The sequence below is a fragment of the Argopecten irradians genome, chromosome 3 (assembly GCF_041381155.1).
Source record: "Argopecten irradians isolate NY chromosome 3, Ai_NY, whole genome shotgun sequence".
Classification (NCBI taxonomy): Eukaryota; Metazoa; Mollusca; class Bivalvia; order Pectinida; family Pectinidae; genus Argopecten; species Argopecten irradians.
The window spans coordinates 61,446,960-61,468,615 of NC_091136.1; the positions used below are offsets into that span (position 1 = coordinate 61,446,960).

Consider the following 21,656-nt stretch of genomic DNA (forward strand, 5'->3'; position numbering starts at 1 on the left):
ATTTCCTGATTTATAGAAAAAAAAATGTAAAAAATTATATTGATGTTAATCTAATTATGACACTATATGATAGAAATATTTTGTAATTAAACATACTTTCTTAATTATCTATATATAATCAATGCAAACATCAAGCTGTTAGCCTGGTAGGTGTGTTATGATAAAGTAAACATTAATGGTTTCTTGTATATATAACATTCTAATGTCTATGTATACATGTTTTTTTATTCTTTCTTTGATATCAATAACTCAAAAATTAAAAGAATTCAAATGATCACATCATAATTATGCTTTTTTATTATGTTTGACATTCTTCTCTGATAATACCCAAATGTATCAAATAGCAAATAAATATCTCAAAAAAATAGAAATAAGAAAAAATACATTATTTTATAAAGAAGGGGCTTTTGTCCGGAGGGGCTTTTATCCTAAGGGGCTTTTGTCCGGAGGGGCTTTTGTCCTAGGGGCTTATGTCCGGAGGGGCTTTTGTCCAGGGGGGCTTTTGTCCTACACTCATCGACAGTATACACGCTTTGATTGACACGTGAAGAATTGAGCGTCATATTAACTGGCGGTAATTCCACAAAGATAAGGACATAAGGTAGATATAAAGATCTGAATAATTAACTATCAAAACATTCACAGGTAAATTATAAAGAATTATGTAAGAACAATAAACGTACGAAATTTCGCTATGATATTACTTTAAATCGAAAAATTACCATGGTAAGAACGCTTTAATATCATTAAAATACATCGTTAAACATTCTAAAATCGTAATTTTTTTGCCGGGGGAGACCCCCGGACCCCCCAAACTCCAAAATCTCGCGCCTTCGGACGCTCGCAAATTCATCAAAATGCATTGTAAAACTCATCTTAGCCATTCTAAATCGTAATATTTTTTCCCGGGAAAGACCCCCGAACCCCCATAACACCAAAATCTCGCGCTTTCGGGCGCTCGCAAAATCATCAAAATACACTGTAAAATTCATCTCAGCCATTCTAAATCGTAATATTTTTCCCGGGGTCGACCCCCAGACCCCAAAATCTCGCGCCTTCGGCGCTCACACGCTAATTTGGCCAGTTTTCGTTAATTTCCTTTTAGCGACCCCACTGTCAATAAATGTGTACAAGGATTATATTTAATGATATATGAAAAACGTATATAAAGTATATATGGTTGTGTGTTGAATTAATCTCCTCCTGTAGGTGCGGCGTGGGGGGGGGGGGGGTTTACAAAATATTGAGGACCTCCCCCCCCCCCCCCCCCATTACGTTTCATCTTCCTACGCCACTGTATCCGGATACGTAAAATGATCTGAAAGGAAAGTCGTCCGGTTGTCGTAATATGTAAGATGCTGAGTTTATATTATATTCAAAATACATTTTGGTGATCTTTGTACAAAAGTTTGTATTTCATCTTGATTTTATTTTTTTAATACCGACTGTATGCCAGTTGTGTTTTAACCGTATCAACCACACAAGAGAAAGCAAAGTGATCTCACTTCCGGCACGAACGTAAACATGGCCTCTGAAAGTTTGGCGCCATCTATAAGTAATGACTCTGAAAATAGCTGTGTTTCGATGGTGGACGTGCTGAGAGAGGAGGAGGAATTAGAAGCAGATGCTACCGCCGTCCTGGGTGATAGTGACATTCACAACTGTACATATCCAGCGGTACGAGACATGTATAACTGAGATTGCATGAATCAGCAACTTTGCCATTGGGTTGCCAACAATGTTGACATTTTAAACAGGCAGTAGATCTACTAATTAGCTGAAATTTAGATTCTATAATCAACGTGACGCTAACCTTAATGCAGTGTTTAAAAAATGTACGACTCGGATTTTTCAGTTTTTAATATAAACATATTAGATATATTACATGGTCAAGTGCCCTAAATTCGTCAGGGACCTGTTTTCGTCATGTTTACAATTTTGCTAATATCTCATGAACTATCGCGTGATTTCATAAAGAGAGTCGTCTACCAAAGTAGATTTGATCCAGGAAGATTGGTCTTGCTTAAAAACGAGTGTGTATTATAACCAAGTGATTTTATAAATACGATGAAGGAATATACCCCAAAATGAAGGTATTTTCTTAAGTCCATTTTAAATGAAACTTCAAAACAATACAGTCAGCGTTTGACTGTCCATGTGCACTGATCAGCAGTATGTCAACAAAGTACTGGAAGTCACATGTCTGGTCATGTGATTCATAGCCCAGATTTTGGGTTATTACAAATTATTTTGGCAATTCAACTTAACCGAAATTTTTGGTGCGGCACTGTTGGAAACATAACGTTAATCTATGTAAACACTAAACAGAGGTTTTCGCCACTTTCCATGACCAATAGGTTTAAAGATTTAAAATGGATGTAACTACAAGAAATTTTCAGCTTAAACACAATCTCACAAGTGCCTGCTGCTCATCATTTATTTGGAATGATCCCAATTTTCGTAATAAGCGAAACAGCCCCCCCTGACGAAAATAGGTCCAGATTGTGTCGGCCATCACCCAGTGACCGGCGGTTAGAAATCGCCGTACCGCGTTAGATAAATAACGAATTGATAGACAACTTGTAGTGTTTCCCACAGGAAAAAAAGGGCATGGTGCTGGGTTTTGAAATCTTTTCTAAAAATAAATTCACACCGAAATTCTAAAAAAAATAATACCATTTTCATTTTTAAAAACGTGAATATTAGTAAAATCCTGAAATTCAATACCTCCAGATCTACTATTACAATACACCCAAAATGGCGGCCATTACGATTGCAAATCTTGTGACATCCATCCGATATAGATAGGCCTATTAAACATTAAAAACGTGAGTAAATCATTTACAGTTGTAAGCAGTATTTGTTTTTGAAGTAATGCTCACTAGCTGTAGTCATAAAACTTATTGAAAGGCCAGCTGATTGTTTTCTAGGCTGCCGATCGGCTGCTTGACTTCAGCTTACGTAATACACAGACCTGAAAATGACACCACAAGCCAAGGTGGAAATAGCCCAAGGCTGCTAATTAGGGCCACTTAGGTGTTGGTCAGGGGGTCAGGGAGTGGTCACACTTCTTTTGTTTACTTAATTATCAAGCCCCTACCTGGTATTTTGGTAGTTTAGTAGAAGTGTACTGGGGACAAACAGGGCACGGCGTTAGGTCATAGGGGCATGGCGTCAGGTAAAAAGGGCACGGCGCGGCGCCATGCTAATCGGGGCTGTGGGAAACACTAACTTGTTCCACAAGTTAGACAAAATATTATATATTTGTGTTGATAAAACTGGTATATTTTATTTCTTGCTGGTTTGTGTATATCCGAAGGGATTTGATTACCCTGACGAATATTGGTCCTCCAAGGGTATATGTACTTTGCTTTCCTGTGTAATACTATAAGATACATGTATGCAGTGTACAAATGCGATTAAGTTTTACATTAGTTTAAGCTAGGTAATCTGAAAATCATAAAATCATATCTTTTTAATCAGCAATGCACTAGTACTGAACAGACAATTTCAATCGGTCTTTTCAGAAACAGACAGCGCTGGTACCAATGAACAAGAATTTAAAACCTTAATTACATGAACAATGAGTCTCCTATGCAGAACATCAAATCACATCACATGGTATCTTCAAATTCTCAAACTAAATTAAGTAAATTCTTCTAATGTTTGCCCTGATAAAATATATCATGTCTGCTGAAATAGCTTGGAGCAGATATCACACCATTAATAACATTATATCACATTATTCTGGTGAAGTTCAAACAGACTGGCACACTGCTCGATCATGTCTCACCTATTTACAAGGTTAAACCAGAAATATATATCTATGACTGGGATTCGAAGCCAGGAGTGGACCACCGAAGACTAGCTTAATGCTCTACCACTGGGCTACCTGGTCACCGATGATTGATGTAGTCCAATCCCGCTACACTATAGTATATACCCTGAAAACTACAGACTCATTTTGTTAACATCTATATGTTGTGAAATTAAATGGTTAGCGCCGCAATATTGTGTATTCCCTACAACATGTCTTTACAAAACATCTGTCCTATGAAATTCAACAGTCTCATTTTAGATGACTTTACCAAAGCACTGAACAAAGCTGTCAAACAGATAACTGATCATGGATTTCTTCAAAGCTTTCAATAAAATCATCAGTCATTATTTTTGATTGATAAACTCTTTCACTATGGGATACAGGGTAAAACAAACACTTGGATAAATAGAGGTTACACAACGAGTGGTTGTTGGATATGGAATTTATTCCACACGAGTGAGTTATTTTTTAATAGTTACAAAAGACACAAGCTTTAGCGAGTGTCTTTTGTAACTTTTAAAAAAATAACTTACGAGTGTGGAATAAATTCCATACCCAACAACCACGAGTCGTGTGACCTGTTTCTACCACAATTATATCCGCTTTTAGCCGATAGAAATACGACGAGGATATAACTATGCTATCCAACAGCAGTTTGGGCGTCAAGCGGCGATCACAGCATAGCATGACGTCACTCGATTATTGATGACGTTGACAAATGATGACACGGCACTCAGAAAGACGTAGTTCGGTCAAAGTTCACCATGTCAGCCAATCAGAATGCGTACAGAGTTTATACCACGTGTGGTATAAACAAATTGTTAATCAACAGCTGCATCATTTATTTGATACCCTGAGAGTTGAATAACACTGACTATTGTGGTAGAAAGAACTTTTTATGTCTTTGTACACAGTCAGTAAACCTTAATAGATGCTGTTTCTTCTAGCTATGTACCAGTTCAGTGTGCCCCCGGGGTCACTCAGTCCTTGGTCCAAGTGTAATTTTACTTAATACATGAATGATATATCAGTAGGCTTGAACTCCACCAACCACCTATTAGCTGAGCAGGTAGTAAAAATTCAGTAGGAAATGAATTTTCATCAAGAGAATATAACATTCTTACTAGATGTATGATGCTGTACTGATTGGGCTCCTAGTAATTAGGTACTGGGTTTGATGATAAACCTAACCAAGCCCTGTTGTTGACTTCTCTCAAGATTGGTGGATTTTGATAAATATAATCTTAACTTTGTTGTTAGATAAGTTATATGAATACCATTTGCATTGGCTATATCTTAGGGCCTTTATGCAGGTTTTTAGGTCATCTGACCGAAGGTCAGGATGACCTATTGTCATCGTGTTTTGTCCGTCGTCGTGCGCCGTCCGCCGTCCACCGTGCGCCGTCAGCCGTCCGCCGTGCGTAAGACTATTTATACAAAAGCCTACTCCTCCTTCATCCTTTGATGGATTTCATCCATATTTTGTTTGAAACATCATTGGGGAAGGACAATCATATTTTATATAAATGAGCCTGGTCCGACCCCTAGGGGCTGAGGGGTGGGGCACCAAAAGGGCAAATTTTCTTAATTTTAGCTTTAAAATCCTACTCCTCCTTCATCCTTGGATGGATTTCATCCATATTTGGTGTGAAACTTCATTAGGGAAGGACAATCATATTTTATATAAATGAGCCTGGTCCGACCCCTAGGGTCAGAGGGGCGGGGCCACAAAAGGGCAAATTTTCTTAATTTTAGCTTTAAAATCCTACTCCTCCTTCATCCTTGGATGGATTTCATCCATATTTGGTTTGAAACATCATTGGGGAAGGACAATCATATTTTATAAAAATGAGCCTGGTCCGACCCCTAGGGGCTGAGGGGTGGGGCCCCAAAAGGGCAAATTTTCTTATTTTAGCTTTAAAATCCTACTCCTCCTTCATCCTTGGATGGATTTCATCCATATTTAGTGTGAAACATCATTAGGTAAGGACATTCATATTTTATATATTTGAGATAGGTCTGACCCCTAGGGGCTGAGGGGTGGGGCCCCAAAAGGGCAAATTTTCTTATTTTAAGCTTTAAAATCCTACTCCTCCTTCATCCTTGGATGGATTTCATCCATATTTGATGTGAAACATTATTGATGAAGGACAATCATATTTTATATAAATGAGCTTGGTCCGACCCTTAGGAGCTGAATGGTGGGGCCGCAAAAGGGCAAATTTTCTTAATTTTAGCTTTAAAAACCTACTCCTCCTTCATCCTTGGATGGATTTCATCCATATTTGGTGTGAAACATCATTTGGGATGGACAATCATATTTTATATAAATGAGCCTGGTCCGACCCCTAGGGGCTGAGGGGTGGGGCCCCAAAAGGGCAAATTTTCTTAATTTTAGCTTTAAAATCCTACTTCTCCTTCATCCTTGGATGGATTTCATCCATATTTAGTGTGAAACATTATTTGGGACGGACAATCATACTTTATATAAATGAGCGTGGTCCAACCCCTAGGGGCTGAGGGTTGGGGCCCCCAAAGGGCAAATTTTCTTAATTTTAGCTTTAAAATCCTACTCCTCCTTCATCCTTGGATGGATTTCATCCATATTTGGTGTGAAACATCATTGGGGAAGGACAATCATATTATAAATGAGCCTGGTCCGACCCCTAGGGGCTGAGGAGTGGGGCTCCAAATGGGGAAATTTTCTTAATTTTAGATTTAAAATCCTACTCCTCCTCCATCCTTGGATGAATTTTATCCATATTTGGTGTGAAACATCATTGGGGAAACACAATTATATTTCATATAAATGAGTCTGGTCTGAACCCTAGGAACTGAGGGGTGGGGCCCCAAAAGGGCAAATTTTCTTAATTTTAGCTGGCTCACTTCCTGTTTTAAGGTTTCAGTCTCCGATCTCAATGAAAATTGGTCTATAGGGGTTTTAATTGATGCCGAACAACATGCAAACATTTTCGTAAAGATTTTGGTATTCCAAGATGGCCGCTGGCCCACTTCCTGTTTTAAGGTTTCAGTCTCCGATCTCAATGAAAATTGGTCTATAGGGGTTTTAATTGATGCCAAACAACATGCAAACATTTTCGTAAAGATTTTGGTATTCCAAGATGGCCGCTGGCCCACTTCCTGTTTTAAGGTTTCAGTCTCCGATTTCAATGAAAATTGGTCTATAGTGGTTTTAATTGATTCAGAAGGGGGAACTTTAGGTAAGGACAATCATATTTTATAAAGGACCGAGGTAAGACCCATGGGGATATAGTATGACCGAGGTCCAAAATGGGAGCTTTGCAGAAATTTGGCTTTAAAATCTGACTCCTCCTTATATTAATCCTTGAATGGGTTTCGACCATATTTGGATGAAGGGCTACCAAGTTTGTTCAACAAATGACATTTACCTTTTTCAGAAACTTACATATTCAACTAAGGAGTTCCTTGTATTGTTTATATTAATCGTTAACCAATACTTTATACTGTGACTTTGTTGTTTTGTGCCATGAGTCAGATGACCGTTAAGGCCCATGGGCCTCTTGTTTTTGTTGTGTTGCAGCTTCATGTACGTAAGGTTTTACTTCTGTTTTTAAGGGATACATTCCGAGACAAGCTCTTTATTCATGTTTAACCTGTAATGGACAAGCGGGTGTGTGTCTGGCCTGCAGCTACGAGTGCCATGAAGGTCATGACTTGTGTGAACTCTACACAAAAAGGTGATTAAAGATTTTTAAAGTTTTAAATATGATTATTAACAGTAAACCAAAGTACACATGTATTTACATGTGTGTATACCACATTAACAACTAGTTCCTTATGTTAAACCATGTTGCACTTCGGGTGTTGTGCCAAATATAACATATTCTTTAAAGTCCTTCTGTTGAATTATGATAGAATTCATATTTTGTTGCTTCCATAGGTGAAACCTGGTTTGAAGAAACCAAGAGGTGGTCCTTCAGGAGCCAAAAGTGAAATTACATAGCAAATTCTTCAAAATGTGTCAATGTTAGAGTAGATCTAGATTATTTACTGTTGTCTTGTGTCAGGTTTTTTATTACATGCAAAGAGTTGATCATCTTTGTGACAAATTAATGTATTGACTTATGATTTCAGAAGATGGAGACTGCTAGGGCCTTAGGTCTCTTTTTGAAAACTTCACAATAATTTTTTTTTTTTTGCAATTTTCAGAAATTTTCGATGTGACTGTGGTAATGACAAGTTTCCAAACAACAAATGCAAGTTATATCCAGTAAGTTTGTCATCTGTGTATAATGGGTATACAATCATCTATGTAACTCCTGGTAGTCAACCATTACCATTCGAAAATGGATGTACGGTATAGGAGATTTCAGAAAAGATGGCGATGACGTCACACAAAGGTACATCCGGGCGCTCAAAGGTACGACTCCGTATATCTGTACATATAAACATGGTGGGAACACAGCCGCTTGGGATGTTTGTTTACATTTTATTGTAATAAATAGTACGGCAATCCGAGAACTATTGCGTTATTTTAATTTTTAAAAGTGTAAATAATAATATTTAACAATAATATATAGATATAAACATCTGGTATTCATATATTTTACTCTGTTTAAACCTCCATTTTCGACCACCACGAGAAAAAAACTAAGTTCGCCATTAGACCTACGTATAAACATTGACAGAAAATTAAAAATATCAGCTTGAAATTATAAATTTAATTCCAAGTTTCCCGAAATATTATACTGACATTCGAATAAGCGATTACAGTTTTCTAAGTCTTACTTGGTAAACACCTTACAATGTGTGATTATGACCAAACTAAAATTTACCCCAAGCGCACGGCAGCCATTACGTACAGTACTGCCGAGATTCCGAATTTCGTCATTTTTCAGAGGTGGCCTGAGGTGATCTACCAGCGAAGCCATGCACGAGCGGCCGTGGTCTGGCCAGGTGGTTCACATTCGTATATATTTATATTAAATAGTATTGTGAACAGCTTTTTCATGTATAACAGAAACAAAATACATTGAAATCAGTTATCTATTCATAACTTTTTTTCACTACATGGATTTCTACGTGTGAACAAAAAACGGGTACTTGTGACGGCCCGGCACCGCTTCGTAAGCTGGCTTCAACACTAAATCTACAGATATATTTAGCAATGAACAATTGTAAATATAAAAATATAAATGTCTGTAACCTCTGAAACAATCAGAAAACATTCTAAAATCAGAATTTGCAAGTATGAAAGTGTATACTTTTGCCACAGTATTGATTGTGTAGCAGGGATGTACGTATCTGTTATTGTTTTTGTTAGTCGCCATACTGTGTTTGTACCTTTGAGGACCTGGATGTAAACTTTCTGTGACGTCACGCCATCTTTTCTGAAATCTCCTATTAAAGTAATACCATGAAAATTATTTCATTGAAAATACTTCGTAAAATTCACATTTTGACTTATTCTCAAGTTCTACCGAAGGGATTTGGCTGAAACTTGCATGAAATGATCCTGACATGGTCCAGACAAAGTATTGTTACATCTCTGGTTGATCCCAAATCGAAGATGACAACCATGACACTATGTATAATTAAGTTCCTATATTTAAAGGCCCTTGGGCCTCTTGTTTGAAATAAAATTTGTTGAAAGAAATTGAAAATGATCCTGACATGATCCTGACAAAGTGACACCATATATAATTAATTTTACTATTGTCAAGGTAGTCAGATGACCGTTAAGGCCCTTTGGGCCTCTTGTTTATTACATGCAAAGAGTTGATCATCTTTGTGACAAATTAATGTATTGACTTATGATTTCAGAAGATGGAGACTGCTAGGGCCTTAGGTCTCTTTTTGAAAACTTCACAATAATTTTTTTTTTTTGCAATTTTCAGAAATTTTCGATGTGACTGTGGTAATGACAAGTTTCCAAACAACAAATGCAAGTTATATCCAGTAAGTTTGTCATCTGTGTATAATGGGTATACAATCATCTATGTAACTCCTGGTAGTCAACCATTACCATTCGAAAATGGATGTACGGTATAGGAGATTTCAGAAAAGATGGCGATGACGTCACACAAAGGTACATCCGGGCGCTCAAAGGTACGACTCCGTATATCTGTACATATAAACATGGTGGGAACACAGCCGCTTGGGATGTTTGTTTACATTTTATTGTAATAAATAGTACGGCAATCCGAGAACTATTGCGTTATTTTAATTTTTAAAAGTGTAAATAATAATATTTAACAATAATATATAGATATAAACATCTGGTATTCATATATTTTACTCTGTTTATACTCCATTTTCGACCGCCACGAGAAAAAAACTAAGTTCGCCATTAGACCTATGTATAAACATTGACAGAATATTAAAAATATCAGCTTGAAATTATAAATTTAATTCCAAGTTTCCCGAAATATTATACTGACATTCGAATAAGCGATTACTGTTTTCTAAGTCTTACTTGGTAAACACCTTACAATGTGTGATTATGACCAAACTAAAATTTACCCCAAGCGCACGGCAGCCATTACGTACAGTACTGCCGAGATTCCGAATTTCGTCATTTTTCAGATATATTTAGCAATGAACAATTGTAAATATAAAAATATAAATGTCTGTAACCTCTGAAACAATCAGAAAACATTCTAAAATCAGATTTTGCAAGTATGAAAGTGTATACTTTTGCCACAGTATTGATTGTGTAGCAGGGATGTACGTATCTGTTATTGTTTTTGTTAGTCGCCATACTGTGTTTGTACCTTTGAGGACCTGGATGTAAACTTTCTGTGACGTCACGCCATCTTTTCTGAAATCTCCTATTAAAGTAATACCATGAAAATTATTTCATTGAAAATACTTCGTAAAATTCAGGAATCATTTATAAATTCTCCCTTTTGTAATATGACATTAGTCAGTAGACACTTTTGTATATGACTGCATGACTTCATTTTGAACACATGGTAATTGCAGACTCAATACTTAAAACATTATTTTGTAATTGAAGACTTAACAGTCATTTACAGAATAACCCCTCTAATTTGAACCTAGATTCCTCGATTACCCTACCATTAGTCGAACTGGTCTTACGGTCCTCACCGTGTCCCTATATATTTCATGTAACAAAACCCTGGATAGCTCAAACAGCTATTCGTCCAATACCCCTTATTCCTCGAACAGTATTTTATTATGATTTACTGCGTAATTATATTTAATATTAGATTACCTGAATACCTGTATACAGTATTTCTCTTGGTATAGTGAATACCTGAATGAGTATTTCTCTTGGTATACTGAATACCTGTATACAGTATTTCTCATGGTATACTGAATACCTGTGTACAGTATTTCTCATGGTATACTGAATACCTGTGTACAGTATTTCTCTTGGTATACTGAATACCTGTGTACAGTATTTCTCTTGGTATACTGAATACCTGTATACAGTATTTCTCATGGTATACTGAATACCTGTGTACAGTATTTCTCTTGGTATAGTGAATACCTGTATACAGTATTTCTCTTGGTATAGTGAATACCTGTATACAGTATTTCTCTTGGTATAGTGAATACCTGTATACAGTATTTCTCTTGGTATAGTGAATACCTGTGTACAGTATTTCTCTTGGTATAGTGAATACCTGTATGAGTATTTCTCTTGGTATAGTGAATACCTGTATACAGTATTTCTCTTGGTATACTGAATACCTGTATACAGTATTTCTCTTGGTATAGTGAATACCTGTATACAGTATTTCTCTTGGTATAGTGAATACCTGTGTACAGTATTTCTCTTGGTATAGTGAATACCTGTATGAGTATTTCTCTTGGTATAGTGAATACCTGTATACAGTATTTCTCATGGTATACTGAATACCTGTGTACAGTATTTCTTAGGGTACATGTATACTGTATACAGTATTTCTATCGGTATATTTGTAGATCATGACATGATTTTCTTTCATACCTACACGTGTAATACTGGCTGGTCTAGGGTAATACACTCATGTCGCCTGAGGCTGTATTGCATGGCTACCCATGCAATACAGCCTCGTGACGTCACGGCGTCAACAAAATCTCTATTTCCTCGGTAAAATTTTTACATTTTTTCACAAAATTGACTGGTTTTACTATAAAAGATGCAAGCAACGGAATTTGTGTTGAAAATATCACGTAATTTTTCATGTATGGAAATTGACTTCCAGTCGTGGATTTCTTCGAATTTATTTCAAAATGGCGGGATATTATAGTTGTAAAATTGCAGTAAAACGTCGTGGTATGAACGAAAAATACTCTTTCATAAGTGGATATGAAGGATAGGGATATTCTACCCTCGGGATCACAAAATGTTGCAAAACCCTCGGCAAGCCTCGGGTTTTACTACATTTTGTGACCCTCGGGTAGAATATCCCTATCCTTCATATCCACATATGAAAGAGTCTTATAATATTTTACTACTTAGAACTTTTTGTAGACTAATAATGTGATTGATTATACTGGATATTTATACTCTTTGGATTTATTTATTACACTTGATTTTGTAGTGAGGTTATATATTTGAAATTGTAGACCAAGGATGGCTGTAATGCCCGTAATACATACAACCAGAACTTTAAGGGGCTGTACTGTGTATGTATGCGGCCCTACCCGGACCCTGAGGATGAGGTAAGTAGGCCCACAATACTTACAACCAGAACTTTAAGGGGCTGTACTGTGTATGTATGCGGCCCTACCCGGACCCTGAGGATGAGGTAAGTAGGCCCACAATACATACAACCAGCACTTTAGGGGGCTGTACTGTGGGTGTATGATGCCCTATCCAGACCCTGAGGATGAGGTTAGTAGGCTCACAATACATACAACCAGAGCTTTAAGTGGCTGTACTGTGTGTGTGAGGCCCTACCTGGACCGTGAGGATGAGGTAAGTAGGATCACAATACATACAACAAGAACTTTAGGGGGCTGTACTGTGTGTGTATGAGGCTCTACCCGGACTCTGAGGATGAGATAAGTTGGCCCACAATACATACAACCAGACCTTTAAGGGCCTGTACTGTGTGTGTGAGGCCCTACACGGAACGTGAGGATGAGGTAAGCAGGCCCGCAATACATACAACCAGAACTTTAAGGGGCTGTACTGTGTGTGAATGAGGCTCTACCCGGACACTGAGGATGAGATAAGTAGGCCCACAATACATACAACCAGAACTTTAGGGGCTGTACTGTGTGTGTATGAGTCCCTACCCAGACCCTGAGGATGAGGTTAGTAGGCTCGCAATACATACAACCAGAACTTTAAGGGGCTGTACTGTGTGTGTATGAGGCCCTGCCCGGACCCTAAGGATGAGGTTAGTAGGCTGGCAATACATACAACCAGCACTTTAGGGGGCTGTACTGTGGGTGTATGATGCCCTATCCAGACCCTGAGGATGAGGTTAGTAGGCTCACAATACATACAACCAGAGCTTTAAGTGGCTGTACTGTGTGTGTATGAGGCCCTGCCCGGACCCTGAGGATGAGGTTAGTAGGATCACAATACATACAACAAGAACTTTAGGGGGCTGTACTGTGTGTGTATGAGGCTCTACCCGGACTCTGAGGATGAGATAAGTAGGCCCACAATACATACAACCAGAACTTTAAGGGGCTGTACTGTGTGTGTATGAGGCCCTGCCCGGACCCTGAGGATGAGGTTAGTAGGCTGGCAATACATACAACCAGAACTTTAAGGGGCTGTACTGTGTGTGAATGAGGCTCTACCCGGACACTGAGGATGAGATAAGTAGGCCCACAATACATACAACCAGAACTTTAAGGGGCTGTACTGTGTGTGTATGAGGCCCTACCCGGACCCTGAGGATGAGGTTAGTAGGCTGGCAATACATACAACCAGACCTTTAAGGGGCTGTACTGTGTGTGTATGAGGCCCTACCCGGACCCTGAGGATGAGGTAAGTAGGCTCACTATACATACAACTACAACTTTAGGGGCTGTACTGTGTGTGTATGAGGCTCTACCCGGACCCTGAGGATGAGGTAAGTAGGCCCGCAATACATACAACCAGAACTTTAAGGGGCTGTACTGTGTGTGAATGAGGCTCTACCCGGACCCTGAGGATGAGCTAAGTAGGCCCACAATACATACAACCAGACCTTTAGGGGGCTGTACTGTGTGTGTATGAGGCCTTTTCTGGACCGTGAGGATGAGGTAAGTAGGCCCATAATACATACAATCAGAACTTTAAGGGGCTGTACTGTGTGTATGAGGCCCTACCCGGACCCTGAGGATGAGGTAAGTAGGCCCATAATACATACAATCAGAACTTTCGGGGGCTGTACTGTGTGTGAATGAGGCTCAACCCGGACCCTGAGGATGAGGTAAGTAGGCCCATAATACATACAATCAGAACTTTAAGGGGCTGTACTGTGTGTATGCGACCCTACCCGGACCCTGAGGATGAGGTGTGTAGGATGCAATACATACAACCAGAACTTTAAGGGGCTGTACTGTGTGTATGAGGCCCTACCTTGACCCTGAGGATGAGGTAAGTAGGCCCACAATACATACAACCAGAACTTGAAGGGGCTGTACTGTGTGTATGCGGCCCTACCCGGACCCTGAGGATGAGGCAAGTAGGCCCACAATACATACAACTAGAACTTTAAGGGGCTGTACTGTGTGTGTATGAGGTCCTACCCGGACCCTGAGGATGAGGTAAGTAGGCTCGCAATACATACAACTAGAACTTTAAGGGGCTGTACTGTGTGTGTATGAGGCCCTACCCGGACCCTGAGGATGAGGTAAGTAGGCTCGCAATACATACAATCAGAACTTTAAGGGGCTGTACTGTGTGTATGCGGCCCTACCTGGACCCTGAGGATGAGGTAAGTAGGCCCACAATACACACAACCAGAACGTTAAGGTTTTAACAATAATTGTTGATTCACTTTCAGGTCATCATTCATATATTTGGCATGAACATTTTCCTTTTTTTTGTTGTTCACCCCTCCATTTTTACTAGAGAAAACTTAATAAATCATTACATTTGTACACGTTTGTTTTCAGATTGAAGATGAAATGATACAGTGTGTTATGTGTGAGGACTGGTACCATGGTCGGGTAAGTACTAATAATGGTCTCTATAATAAACACGGACAACATTGAACATTCATTAGAACAGGTTTTTGGAAAGTTGTCACCTGTGTGTTATATAAGTTGTTTTTTACTTGCAGCATCTTGGAAACAAAGATATACCAGGAGACTTTGAGGAAATGATATGCACAGGATGTATGCACAAGTATGACTTCCTATGGGCCTACAATATCTACAGTCAAGGTATATATCATTTTGCTTGGCAGGTTGTGTACAATCCGCAGGTGATAGCATGTTCTAATCACATTTATTAATCAGTCTATACCTTTTCAATTGGGAAAATTCCTTGACATTTCCATAATTGGGGTTTTGTTTTTCTTCAATATTAAAAAACAATGACAACAATTTATCTAATTTCATTTTGAATTCAAGAAATGTTGCATATTATTTCTTTATATTTCTGATTGGGAAAATACAACCAGGTATTTGGGAAATTTTTCATAAAATAAAAAATAAATCACTGTCATGTGATTCATGCTAGACTATTATATATACATACTGATATCAGAAAAGTTGAGCATCTCTTCCTACATACAGTAAACATCATATTATGCACAAGAAAAGCTGTTACGTTATATCCCTTCAAATAATCTGGATTAGATATCAAGAGGTATTTACTTTGAACTTAAAATATCTAGTATATATTCCATCTTTGCATATTGCAGAGTTATCTGCCCTTGCCAGTAGATAATTATTAGCTATTCTGGTCCGAAGGACCGAGATGAGCTTATGGGATACAGTGGCGTCCGGCGTCCGGCGTCCGTCAACAATCAACTTCTTCTCTATAACCGCTGGTCGGATTTCATCAAAATTTGACTGGTAGCATCCTTATGGGCTACTACCTGAAAATTGTACAAATGATGCGGCTGACCACCCAGGGGCCTGAGGGGCGGGGTCAATTTTGCTATTTCCATATAAACAACTTCTTCTCTGAAACTAAGCATGGGATAGCACCCATAATGCAATGGTAGTATCCTTATAAGGTGGGGATTCAAAATTGTAAATATGATGGGGCTGACCCCCCGGGGGCCTGAGGGGCGGGGTCAATTTTGCTATTTCCACAAAAACAACTTCTTCTCTGAAACTAAGCATGGGATAGCACCCATAATGCAATGGTAGTATCCTTATAAGGTAAGGGTTTTAAATTTGTAAATATGATGGGGCTGAGGGGCGGGGTCAATTTTGCTATTTCCACAAAAACAACTTCTTCTCTGAAACTAAGCATGGGATAGCACTCATTATGCAATGGTAGCATCCTTATAGGGTGGGGATTCAAAATTGTACAAATGATGTGGCTGACCCCCTGGGGTCCTGAGGGGCGGGGTCAAAAGGGGTCAATTTGGCTATTTCCATATAAACGACATCTTCTGTGAAACTAAGCGTGGGATAGCACCCATAATGCAATGGTAGCATCCTTATAGGGTGGGGATTCAAAATTGTACAAATGATGGAGCTGACCCCCCCCCCCCCGGGGGCCTGAGGGGCAGGTTCAAAAGGGCTCAATTTGGCTATTTCCATATAAACGACTTCTTCTCTGACACTAAGCATGGGATAGCCCCCATTATGCAATGGTAACCATGTTATAGGGTAGGGATTCGAAATTTTACAAATGATAGGGATTACCCCCCTGAGGCCTTAGGCGTGGGGTCAAAACTGTTTTACTTTTTTCATATAAATTACTTCCTCTCTGAAACTATGTATTGGATAGCATATTTGTATGGTATCCATAGCATCATTATATGGCTGGGATTCGAAATTGAACAAATTAAGGGGTCAATTTTGCTAATTTTCTAATTGTAAGGTCTTTTTGATAATTACTTTAAAAAAAAACCAGGTGAGCGATACAGGCCCTCTGGGCCTCTTGTCTATTATGGCCTGGTTGAGAGGGCACTATTTATCTATTTTGGCCTGGTTGAGAGAGCACTATTGCCTCATAGTATTGTTGAGGGTTAAGTACATCACCCTCGTATGTGCATGAACCCTTTCCATTTCTTCGTTACATAAAAACAAGTGTCAAGTGACATCTCGCCACGCTATTTTCATTTCCAGCATGTACATTTTCGCAGATATTTTGTTTCCTTAAAAGAGATTCAGTTTCTAGAATATTGAATGTAGATCAATACAAAACTAGTGAGCTGTCTTCTACAGAAAAGCAATATTAGCTCCTTTCCCGTACACCACAGCCTGTCCGCCATCTTGACGTCTTGGTTGAAGCGCAATGTTATAATGAAGTCATGTAATTCTGACGTCACAATAGATTAAAGTTCAATCTAGTGCCACTTCAATAGTGCCTGCTGTAATAGTACCCATGTGTGTAGCCAATCAAAATCCAGTATTCTGTCACAGGATGTAATTATGATTGTTAGTTTATGTATGACATTACATTTTCTTATGAAAAATATGACATTATACATAATTTACTCAAAATATGTGACATAACAATCGATACTTAACAGCAAGAGCAGGTAACTCTAGTACACAAATGCAAAATCTGTAACAGTAACAAAATAGGAATCAAGTTTACACTTGCAGAGTCTTGTATCTTGTATGTATATAGTTACATTATTTCCTACATAGAAACACAGAAAATTGAGTCTGCTGAGAGTTCAACGGATGTGGATGTTGGAGAGAAGGGGAAGAGAAGTTGTGAGGGAGAGGAGGAGGAGAGAGAGTTGACTACACCTCAACCTTCATGTCAAGGGGAGTCAGAAGTGAGTAGTAGGACACCTCAACCTTCATGTCAAGGGGAGTCAGAAGTGAGTAGTAGGACACCTCAACCTTCATGTCAAGGGGAGTCAGAAGTGAGTAGTAGGACATAGGACACTGGCCATGATCTACAGGGCTGCTAGTCTTTGGTCAGGGGTTTCTGTTAGATATGGATATAGTTGTATTAAAACTGTTATGTATGTCAAAATGAATTAAAAATGTATTGAAAAAAACACAGGCATAATTTCTTATCTTGATTTGAATATATTATTAACCTTAACTACTCGCATTCATCTCGTATTACCTATACACTCAAACTTGACTGTTTGGAATATATTTTCCAGAATGTTAAAGATGCTCCATCGCCGACAGAGCATAAGTGATACTTAACATCATTTGAACAATAACTGATTATAATCGTGTTTATATGTGTCTGATTAACACAAAAAATGTATATGAAATGATTTATTTTGATTTTGGTGCATGCACAATCAGTACTTAATTCTATATAGGGCATAGTGCCATGAATTTTTTTTCAGGACACACTCAATCATTTTTAATATCTTTATTTTGAATTAAAATAAGAAGCTCAAACTTTTAAATGGTGGTAATAGTGTAAAGTAAGTAATTTTTGTTACTGAAGAAAAATACTTATTCGCCTGCTCCTGTTTTTGAAAGAGAAGAAATACCATTCATCGGAGGTGGAGCATCTTTGATAAAACGAAACTTAATTGACAATGAATAGTAGTGTACTGTTGAATAACTTGTCAAAATAAATGATATAGCATATGTTATGAAACTGGAAAAAAACTGATATACACTAATGTTGATATGTTTTAACACTTTTGTTAGCTGAAGCTAATCATACATTACTCAAAACCACAGCTGACCGATTTTTTAATCTCGGTACTGCTGAGTACTCTCAGATAACGTTGTTTGACAGAAATATAGTAATGAGAATAACTTTTCCATTTGTTAACATTTTGAAGGACTGAAAATCCGCTTTGACTCAAGTGGAATTTTGACTGAATGAAATTGGAGTCAACAAGTTTCAAATGTACTTAAAACTGTGGTTTCAAATAGAGTGGTAAATTTATTACCTGTTTTGGTATTTTGTTTCAGACAACCCCCTGTAACAGTGAACCTGTATTAAAGAAAGCCAGGATAGAGGAGTCCGGGGATAAGTTAGAATCAGTTGACCTTTGCCTTTTGAAAGAGTTACAGAGAAGGGAAGATACTGTCCAAGATAGTGCCACATTCTGGAAGGCTGCATGGAGAAACAAGCTGTGTGTTTGTCCAAGCTGTAAGGTATTAAAATATATAGAAGTAAAATGCGGACATATTGACGTATTTAATAGATAAGTGGCATAAAGAGGATTTCGTTGACTTGTGTTGCACAACAAAGTAGCATTTGAAGGCTAGTAATTAATTATCAAGTATAATTTATTTATGCTATTGTTCGTTCATCATCATCATCAGGTGATGGGGTATTCAAATTTAGACAATTCTTGTATAACTATTTCTCAGAAAGTACTGAAGGGATCCATCGTAAATTTCACATGTAGACTCCCAATTGGTCCGTAGATATACATATTGCATTTTGGGACTGATCGGTCAACAAGATGGCTGACAGGCAGCCATCTTGTATTTTGATACTTGAAGTTTGTTACCGCTATTTTTCAGAAGGTACCAAAAGGATCTGTCTAAAATTTCAAATCCAGATTCCCTTGGGCTCTAGGTATGCATAATGCATTTTGAGACCGTTACATCAACAAGATGGCTGACAGAAAATAAGAGGAAATATCCATCCTATGATGGGCACTAAGATCCCCTTTGAGTCTTTTGTGACTATTTCAGCTATAATATTTGTTGCTCTCGGAATCAAAATAACCAAAATTCTTTGAAACTGCATGTATCAATATAGGCAAGGTATAACATTGCAAATATTGTATATGAATTAAGTCTTAGTATAACATTGCAAATATTGTATAGAAATTAAAAATGCTATTGCCAGTGTTGTGTCCTGATTCAAGAGACTGATGTTTATCAATAGGATATGTACAGAGACCGAGGCATAACATTCATCATTGACGAGTCGGACACAGTGACTGCATATGAGAAGAGAGGAAAGGAAAAGCAGACTCCGTCGTCTCAGTATGATAAAGGTCTACAGGCCCTATCTAGTATGGACCGTATACAGCAGGTGGAGGTCATACAAGGTCAGTTCAACTTGGTGACATAGAGCACAAATATTGACAAAAGTTGCAAGAGCTTTTCATTTATATGGACCAAAAATGTCATTATGTTTCATTACTTTTTAAATTTATCACATTATGAAGTCACAGACCAAGTTTTAACAGCAGTCAAAGTTAGTTGATCATTGTCAGTCTTGTAACCATTTTAAAGCTCTTGTCATGAAGTGGGGGGATAGGGAATTACTCATGACTGTCCCATCTTGTCCTGTCCAGATGTGTCCTATCTTGTCCTGTCCTGATGCGTCCCATCTTGCCCTATCCTGATGCGTCCCATCTGGTCCTGTCCTGATGCGTCCCATCTTGTCCTGTCCTGATGCGTCCCATCTGGTCCTGTCCTGATGCGTCCCATCTTGTCCTGTCCTGATGCGTCCAATCTTGTCCTGTCCTGATGCGTCCAGTCTTGTCCTGTCCTGATGCGTTCTATCTTGTCATCCCCCGTCCAGATTTTATATGAAGACCGGCGTTACAAAGATCCTAGTGTCTATATTAGGTTTTATTTCCTGGTGTTTTACAGGTTTTAATGACATGAAGACTGAGCTGAGCACTTATCTCAAAAAGTTTGCTGAAGATGGAAAGGTATTCATGTTTGATAAAATAAAACTTGACATGAGTGAATGCTTTCTATAGAATTGTAAAATTCCTTTCAGTGATCATTATCATACTGACAAATCAATCCTGGTTTTAAATGAACCATTTAAAGGTACTTTTGTATATAAGAAAGAACATCATAATTTAATACATGTATATTTGAAGAGCGAAGATGGAAAAATAGAACATATGAAAAGATCATTGTTATTACGTTATGTACCCTCATTTAACTCCCAAACAGTTGATCATACCTGAACAGGATGAACTTTATAATGCATCGTCTAGAGCTAGTGTGCAATGCTCCACTATCTGGTTACTTTGACCATGAAGTGGTAGTAAAAAAATGGAATTCCGTGTTCCTTGTAATTGTGACAAATAAATTTGATAACATCAAAACAGTTTACATTTGTTCATATTTTTGAAGACTGACATGCGGGGCGCAGTTAAAAAAAGAAATCTCTTAAGTGAACTAAACATTTGTTTTTAGGTTGTGAAGGCAGAAGATATCAGAGAATTTTTTTCACAAATGGAGGCAAGGAAAAGACAGCGGGCGGCAGCTCCATTTCAGTATTTTTGTAAGTGAGGACTCCGATGTTACCTGTTATAAATCTGGCATGAGATGGAATTTTGAGCAGGAATCCTAGGATCAGATGGAATTTGGAGCAGGAATCCTCGGATGGAGTCTGGAGCAGGAATCCTCCGATGGAGTCTGAAGCAGGAATCCTAGTATCGGATGAAATCTGGAGCAGGGATCCTAGTATCAGATTGACTGTGGAATAGAAATCCTACACAGTATATCAACTTTGTCGTCAAGAACTGACTTCTTTTAGGAATTTTTTAATATCTGATTTTATCTTTTTAAAGTACAAAAGTTGGCACCTTGAAAGATTCATGATTTATTTATTCAAGGACCACTTACAGATTTGATAACATGATTAGGAATTCTTGCTTAAATTCACCGGGAAAAAAACTTCAATAGTCATGTTTTAGTATTAGGATATGCCATTTTGATATTGTTTTCATATTTCTTTTAACGTTTTGTTGCACATTTTATATAATTTGCATTCTCATTCTCATTTCTCGTATTCTTTGTTTTTCGGAACATATTTTATGTGATTAAAACAAATTTTGTATGCAGATAA

General features: G+C 38.1%; 1 protein-coding gene across 4 annotated transcripts; it reads left to right on the forward strand.

The window, feature by feature from the left end:
- The first annotated feature begins 1,483 nt into the window (after window positions 1-1,483).
- Window positions 1,484-21,139, forward strand: LOC138319298 (putative E3 ubiquitin-protein ligase UBR7). Of its 4 annotated transcripts, none has more exons than XM_069262348.1 (11): window positions 1,484-1,677; window positions 7,418-7,539; window positions 8,012-8,072; window positions 12,383-12,478; window positions 14,879-14,932; window positions 15,046-15,148; window positions 17,543-17,766; window positions 18,794-18,979; window positions 19,725-19,890; window positions 20,441-20,502; window positions 21,002-21,139. In XM_069262348.1, exons 1-11 carry the CDS (start codon window positions 1,525-1,527, stop codon window positions 21,095-21,097), a joined length of 1,323 nt encoding a protein of 440 aa, XP_069118449.1. In that variant the 5' UTR covers window positions 1,484-1,524; the 3' UTR covers window positions 21,098-21,139. The 4 variants fall into 4 exon arrangements, with proteins under 4 accessions (XP_069118449.1, XP_069118451.1, XP_069118452.1 ...); XM_069262350.1 differs by having other exon boundaries at window positions 17,543-17,721; XM_069262351.1 differs by having other exon boundaries at window positions 1,485-1,677; window positions 17,543-17,676.
- Window positions 21,140-21,656: the final 517 nt, after the last annotated feature.

Bases quoted from the DNA above. Each gene is read 5' to 3' on its own strand.
- LOC138319298 (XM_069262348.1), top strand. From the start codon at position 1,525: ATGGCCTCTGAAAGTTTGGCGCCATCTATAAGTAATGACTCTGAAAAT. The intron at 17,767-18,793 runs GTGAGTAGTAGG...ATTTTGTTTCAG, and splicing joins CATGTCAAGGGGAGTCAGAA to ACAACCCCCTGTAACAGTGA. The intron at 19,891-20,440 runs GTCAGTTCAACT...GGTGTTTTACAG, and splicing joins GCAGGTGGAGGTCATACAAG to GTTTTAATGACATGAAGACT.